Source organism: Fukomys damarensis, unplaced genomic scaffold (assembly GCF_012274545.1).
Source record: "Fukomys damarensis isolate Sample0158 unplaced genomic scaffold, DMR_v1.0_HiC HiC_scaffold_37, whole genome shotgun sequence".
NCBI classification, from domain to species: Eukaryota; Metazoa; Chordata; class Mammalia; order Rodentia; family Bathyergidae; genus Fukomys; species Fukomys damarensis.
The window spans coordinates 11151015-11158353 of NW_022900949.1; the positions used below are offsets into that span (position 1 = coordinate 11151015).

Genomic DNA, 7339 nt, shown 5'->3' on the forward strand with positions numbered 1-7339 from the left:
CAGCCCCCCGGCCCCCCCCCCCCAAGCCCCACCCAGCCACTCACCGTCCAGAGGCTCATCTGGCTTCCGCCGCTTCTCGTAGATGAAGATGATGGTGACCAGCACCAGCACCTCGGCCACGATGCCCAGGAAGGGCCAGAGTGCGGCCAGGTGGCTACGCACACGCAAGGTGATGGTGGCGTGGCCGGTGCCCTCCGAACTGGTGCTGTTGCAGGCATAGGTGCCAGGGTCAAGGGTCATGTCCAGGTCCTTGATGTGCAGCTCCGACCTGGTCTCCGAGGAGCTCACAGAGAACTTGCTCTGGGAGCCATTGGTGATGACCTGACAGGGGCTTCATCAGCACCTGGGGAGGGACAGGCTGTGGCCCCAGCCTCACCCCTCCCTGGACTGTGTCCCCAGCTGCGGGCCTCACCTGGTACCCGGAGTCAGACATCTTGTACCAGATCCAGGAGCTGACAGGAGGGTAGGAGTCGGACTTGCAGACCAGTGTGATGGTCTCCCCCTCACTGGCGTGCTCGGACTTCTTGGCAGCCTTGACTATGGGGGGGCCTGGGACTGGAGTAGGACAGACCTAACGTCGGCAGAGCTGCTCCCCTCATGCTGCTGCCGCACACGAGGAGCAGGCTCCTGGGTCCCCTACCCCTGGGCCACAGCACTTACCCAGCATGTTGATTGTGGTACTGCCCAGAGGCTTGGGCAGGAAGACACATTCGTATTTGCCCGCGCTGTCCTCCTTGTTCACCCTGCAATGGGTCGGGGGCTGTGAGCCCGGGGCTCCCGGAGGGGACACAGCCTGGGTTTTACTGCAAGAGGGCCAGACCATCCTGCAGATGGAGGGGCCCTGTCCTAGTGAACGAGCCGCCCCCTCCGCCTGCTGGGCCCTGCGCTCCCCTTGGGGGCTCCAGCCCCAATTGAGGTGTCCACCTTCCGCTCTTCCGTGACAGCACACTGAGCCGCAAGGACCCCCATCAGCCCCAAGACTCCCTGGGGCCCTGGCCACGCCTGCTGCCACCCCACTCACTGGTACTCGGTGTGCAGGTCGGGCAGCTGGTCCTCCTTCAGCACCTTGCCGTCCCTCAGCCACTGGTGCCCAGTGACAGTGACGTCGCTGCGGTTCATGAGGCAGGTCAGGTGCACCTGGGAGCCAACGTCGCTCACAGTGGCTTGGATGTCATCCTCTGGGAACCACAGCAAGACAAGATCAGCACAGGATGAGAAGGCCTCACCCTGCAGATTGCCCAGCCCTCCCCCGAGATGGGACGAACAGGGGCCCATCCCAGTGGGGCCTCTCCCTGAGGACTCCAAGAGCACCCCGAAACCCTCTGTGCGGAGGGAAGACGCACCTGCTGGAAGGGCCCCGCGTGGGTTAGGACTCCTTTCCAGGACAGAGCAGGGGCCTCTCAGGAACCCTCACCTCCAGCAGAGCAACCTCTTGCTCAGCTGCCCACAACCCTTAGGAGCCGAAACCTGAACACCGAGTAGTACCAGAGGCCAGAAGCAGGGCTGAGCTGAGAAGTCACGCGAGTGGTTGACCCCATACCCACTGGACACATGCAGGGGGAGACAGGTCAATGATGAGGGGCACAGGGTGGACAGATGGAGCAGACTGGATGGACAGGCGGAGCAGGGAGACAGGACCTGCGGCTCCTGCCCAGGCTGTGCTCCTGCCTTGAAGTCGTGACTCCCTCTAGGTCAGAGTCCTGGGCCAGGGCGTCTGGGTTCTACCAAGCAGGAGCCAGGGCCGGGTGGCACAAGAGGGAAACTGAGGCCGCTGACCCGGCCACTCATGTTCGAAGACCACCACGCTTGCCTGGGCACGGACCCATTTGATCCCAGGCACCCAGCTCAGGTTGTTACTGGCGCAGTGCTCGTAGGTGCCTGCGTCCTTGGCGGTGAGGCCCTTGATGGACACAGTGCTGGCTGCTTGCTGGTGGTAGGTGGTGTGGATGTGGACACAGTCCTACTGGGCCAGTTCCCTTCAAACCACCACTGGATCTCGGGGACAGGGCTGCCAAATGCCTCACACTGCAGCTGGATGCTGCCCCCACCACTGCTGTGACAGCGGGGGCTGTGAGGAAGCCAGCTATGGCAGAGGGTCAGGGCCATCATCCTTGGGTGACCACGCTTCCTCTGAGCTCCCAAGGAGACAGGCGCTTGCTGTGCACAGGGCAACCCAAGGGAGGGACAGTGACCCTTCCTAGGGCTGGAGTCCTCAGTGAGAACACAGACCAACAGCAACTGAGACCACGGATGGCTCCAAACAAAGCAGAAGACTGGGTGGGACAGAGATCCTGGCTGAAGGGTCCGACCTGCCAGATACTCCAGCCCCCGTCATCCTGACTGGGCGACACCTCGACTTACACTCAAGCCCTTCCCTGATCCCATGGGAAGACGCAGCCTGTGTGCAGGTCCCTCCATCCAGAGTGCCAGGCCAGCAGCAGGCCAGAGTATCCCTCTAACTCCAGAAGGGCAGATGATCCTCCAGCTCTCACAGCAGGCTCTGCTCTCCAAGCTAAACCTCCAAATCACCCCTGGAATCTCTGATGAAGAGATTCTCATCCCATGAGGTGAGGCCCAATGGCAGATGTGGCCCGGGGGATGGTGCTCAGACACCCAAGGGCAGGCAGTTTCCCCCACCTGTGTGCACATGCTCAGCTCAGAGGCAGAGGAGCAGGTTGTATGCGCACGTGCGCGCGCGCGCGCACACACACACACACACACACACACACACACACACGTGCGCGCATGCTTGGCTCTGAATAGGGAGCAAGGTACTTCCAGGGCCTGAGGCTACTGGATCTGGAGCAGGGTGGTGCCTGTCCCACCTGAGTGGCCCTTGGACCAGGCCAAGGCACTTGGCAGCCACTTCTAGTGGTCCCTTTTGCCAAGGGACCTCCTAGTAACCCACTTCCTGGGACTGGAGTCCCTCCGACTATGCCAGGTGGTACATAGGGCAGGAAGTGAGGCAGAGGCAGAAACCCCTTTTTGCCCCCAGGCTCCCACTGGTCTCACAGCCTGGCTGCCTGTATTTGGGCTCAGCGTCACTACGCCCAGGGCACCAAGGCAGCAGCCACTCTCACCTCGGCAGGTCCTGTCCCAGCTGCCCCCTGCCACCTCCACTGGCAGTGAGGGCTCAGCTGCCAGGGGCAGGCACATCCTGTCCACATTCCCTCTCCAAATGACTTCAGACATAATGGTGTGGCCCCTGCCAGCATTGGTGTTGCCTGCAAGGGTGGCATCAGAACTTCACAGGGCCAGGCTGTTGGCAAAGCAACCCCCAAGAGCTCGGGACGAGAGAAGCAGATGACCCATCGCCACCCTGGAGAAGTCCAGACTGTCCCAGCCACATGATCACAGCCCCTGCACTCCAGGAGTCACCTTCATCTAAAAACAGCCCTCCTCCTGTCCACTCACAGGCGGCCGGGGCACAGGGCTAGTTGGCTGCGGGGTCAATAAGCCTGCACTGTCTGGGTGGGTGTATGGGGGGGCTCCCTTCTGAGGGTGAAGCCTGCCCCCACCTTTGCCATGGAGGCAGGACCAAGAAAGCATTCTGGGCCGGCGTGGTGGTGCACGCCTGTAATCCCAGCACTCCGGAGGCTGAGGCAGGAGGATCGCTGGGAGTTCGAGACCAGCCTGGGCTACATAGTGAGTTCCAGGTCAGTCTCAACTACCTAGTGAGAACCTGTCTCAAAATACAAACAAACAAAGAAAGCATTCTGGAATGCAAGCCATGGGTACAGTCACCGCTCCCACCATAACTGAGTTGCAGTTATGTGGAGCCCGCCTATAGCACGTAGGTGTCCCATCCTGGATTGCCAGCTTGGGGACCCCTACCACAACAGTGGCCGCTGGAGCTTGGGTAGAGCTCTGTGGCCCAGCACGGGAGAGGCCTAGGCTCTATGCCTGGAACCTCCTTCCCCACACACATGTACCATGCATTGTGCAAACACACATGAGCACCCAGGCCCTCAGATCTTTGACTTTCTATGAGGGTAGGGCTGAAAGTGACGAAAACAAGCACAAATGCCCCAGGCCAACTGGGACACTTCCCACCCACACAGGCCTTGCCTGGCAAAGCCCAGGGAAGGGCTGGGGGATCTGCCCAGAAACTGAGCCTGCTGTTGGCAGAAACCCTGCTCAGGCCCTGCACAATCTCCTCTACCCACATAACCCAGGGTGGCTGCCGCTCCTTCCCCAGCGGGGGAGTGGCTTATCTTCTGCGTTCACCTTGCCAGGGTCTTCTATCTGTGCCACCCCAGAACCTGCTTCTTGCCAGGCCCAGGGAGGAACTTGATGGGACCATCTCAATTTTCAGGGCTAAGAAATGTTAAAGTGGGTCAGGAACAGCCCCCTCCCTGGGGCCTGCAGTCCACTCTTCAGTCTGAGGCAGCCACTGTGACCACCCCTCTCCAGCGGAGCCTGAGACCCCCCACCCTTTGTCCCCTACATCCTTGCCAAAATCAATCTTTAACCCAAAACCAAATGAGGTGTTTCAATAAAGGAAGAAGCTCCCACACACACCATCAAGCACAAGAGCAGGCCTTGCTTGCCCCTGAACACTCCTGTGACCGTCCCTGGGGTCCACTCCCAACACACAGGGCCCCACAAGCAGCACCAACTCCACCCAAGTGCCCTGAGTCTTCAAGATCAACTGTGTTTACTACTCTGGCCAGGAGGCCAAGGCGACCTTGCTGTGACCTTGAAAACTGGACTCCCCCTTGGGCCTTAGTTTCCTCATTTATAAATGGAGCAGGTGGCCAATGAAGCCATCTCACACCTTCCCCCCCATATCAGGCAAAATCGAAGTTTGAGTGGCAGGCCAAGCAAGGGAGCCCCTGAGGGTGCTGTAGAAGAACAGAGCTCAGCCAGAGGGAGCTAAATCCCACCAAGAATGATAATTCCCCCAGGTCTGGTTTGGAACACTATAGCCACTGTCCAGATGCCTGGGGTGGGGGTGTCACACGTAGGGGCAGGGAGCTCTGTCATTTTGGTACTGCCCAGGTCCTCCTCGGGTATCCTTCCCAGGCCCTGAGGGGTTCAGCCTGTGGGCGCCCAGATTGAGCAGGCCTAGGACCTGACCCAAGGCCTCCACCCCAGGGGTTTCCTCAAGCCCCCAGGATTGGGCTTCCCTTCTCCTGGCCACTGGCACGGGTGGGTGGACCACCAATACCCACAATGCCCTCATTCAGGGATACCCTTCATCCAGGCAACAGAAAATCAAGGAGATCACCTCCTATACACCCACATACCTTGGCAGGGACATCTAGGGGGTGCCTGGGCACAGCTTTGGTTGCGACTCCCCAAGCCGGTGCACACCACCCCCAAGCACTGCCACCCTCAGAACTCCCCAGGTCACCTCTCTCCTCCAGGCAGTCCAGATTGTGAGCTTCTCACCCTGGCGGCCTCGGAGGGGGAAACCTCAAGGCGGCGACTCTCCTTCACCCAGTCCCTTCCATGAAGACCCCAAGGCCCATGGCTCCACTTAGACTGCAGGATCAGCCTGGGGTTCACCAAACCACAGGATCATCACCCTCAGGCACTGACGATTTTTCAGGATCAACTTCGACGGTGTGCGGACCCCAGACATCGGCCTCCCCCCACTCCTGTGTCCCTACGGCCTCCTTAATCCTCAGACATATCGCCGTCCCCCTAGGCACTGTGGTCCCCTCAGAACCCCCAGGATAATCTCCCACCCAGTCTCCCAAGATGGGGACCCTCAAAGCGATAAACCCCTACACCCCGTCCCTCCAAGACCTCCAAGCCTCAGGGACGTCGCCATGGGCACTCCCGCGCCCCCAAGCCGCTAGGATCACCCTTCAGTTCCATTCTCCCGGACGAGGGCCACCCCGCCTCCTCTCCCACCCCAGCTCCCTCGGGCATCGGCCACCTCCACCTCCGACCTCGCGTAGACTCCCAAGGCCAGGAACCCCCTTCCAGGCTTCCTCGTCGGGCACAGTGACCTCGGTCCGCTCCTTACCCGCCGCGGTGGCGCCCTGCACGTCCAGCAGCATGAGGCCCAGCGCCAAAAGCAGCGAGGCCGCCATGTCGCCCATCTGTCCCCGCGCCAGTCACCGCGCCCGTCCCCGATGCGGGGCTATAAGAGCAGGCTGCGGGGCGCGCGCACGCAGACAGCGTCGCGGGGCGGGACACCCCAGGGCACGCTGGACCCCCACGCCCTGCGCACGCGCACTTAAGCACGTACGGTAATGCCTGCCAGCAAGCTCGACCTACGGAAGCCGGGCGGGAGGCAGCCGCGGAACGTGACCCGGCCCCGACCTTTGGCCTGGAGGCGGGGTTCGGCGTTGCTCCGAAGCAAGGGTGAGACCTGCGGGGGTAGGGTGGCTCTATGGCGGAATCTTATTTCGTTATTTCTAAATTGAGTTATGAGCTGTTGTGTTGAAGTGGTGAAAACAGTGTATTTGTTGTTGTTGTTTGTTTGATTTTTTTTGTTTTGTTTTTTTGAGACAGGCTCTCACTATGTAGTTGAGACTGACCTGGAACTCACTATGTAGCCCAAGCTGGTCTTGAACTCACAGTGATCCTCCTGCCTCAGCCTCCCAAAAGTGCTGGGATTACAGGCGTGCGCCACCACGCCCGGAAAGAAGTTCTTTTTGTAAGTATTCTGGACATAGTTGCACAAAGAAAATATTCACTATTTATGTCAATTTCAAATCTAACCAGGGCCAGGAATTTACCTCAGTGGTTCCACTGCCGGCCTTTCAAGCACAAGGTCCGGAGTTTGATCCCCAGTGCCATTAAACAAAACAAAACAAAACAAAGCAAAACAAATTTAACTGGTCACCTGTCCAGTATTTTGTTTGGCAGCCAAACCCTGAGGCCCCCATGTCATAAAACAAAGGACAAAACTTCAAAGAGGATTAAGAGAGACAACAGGTGAATACTCTTGTTACCGTCTCCATACACCTGATTATTTAAAACCTTTTTCTTGGGCTGGGAATTTAGCTCAGTGGCACCACCACACCTGTGTCAGAAATACAAGGTCCTGAGTTCGATCCCCAGTACCTGAAAAAAATTTTTTTCCTATGAAGAACAGCAAAAAAGTGAAAGACATCTATAGAGTAGGGGAGGGGTGGAAATATTTGCAAATCCTACATCTGATAAAGGACGTGAATATATAATGAACATAAATTGAGGAGCGCACACGTTTATAATCTCAGCACTCAGGAGACTGAGGCAGGAGAGTCACAAATTCCAGCCCAGTCTGAACTACATACAAAAACCCTGCCTAGCCAGGGATTTAGCTCAGTGGTTCCAGGGCCTGCCTTGCAAGCGCAAGGACCGGAGTTCAATCCCCAGTACCAAAAAAAAAAAAAAAAAA

At 58.6% G+C, this 7339-nt stretch overlaps 1 protein-coding gene and 1 long non-coding RNA gene across 4 annotated transcripts in view; one reads left to right on the forward strand and one right to left on the reverse strand.

Moving 5' to 3' along the window:
• Bsg (basigin (Ok blood group)) overlaps window positions 1-6155 on the reverse strand; it is a 7304-nt gene extending 1149 nt beyond the window's left edge. Inside the window, exons 1-5 of one of the 3 annotated variants that reach the window (XM_033759553.1) lie at window positions 5978-6155; window positions 1022-1178; window positions 661-743; window positions 413-555; window positions 95-321 (exon numbers count right to left, since the gene is read on the reverse strand). In XM_033759553.1, coding sequence (XP_033615444.1) covers window positions 95-321; window positions 413-555; window positions 661-743; window positions 1022-1178; window positions 5978-6053 — 686 coding nt within the window. In that variant the 5' untranslated portion in view covers window positions 6054-6155. Of the gene's footprint in view, window positions 1-44; window positions 322-412; window positions 556-660; window positions 744-1021; window positions 1179-5977 lie in introns of all 3 variants that reach the window. The other 2 variants (XM_010634975.3, XM_010634974.3) reach the window with 2 other exon arrangements.
• Window positions 6156-6577: 422 nt separating this feature from the next.
• LOC117284501 overlaps window positions 6578-7339 on the forward strand; it is an 11676-nt gene continuing 10914 nt past the window's right edge. Inside the window, exon 1 of the long non-coding RNA XR_004515602.1 lies at window positions 6578-6613. This is a non-coding gene — a long non-coding RNA (uncharacterized LOC117284501). The remainder of the gene's footprint in view (window positions 6614-7339) is intronic.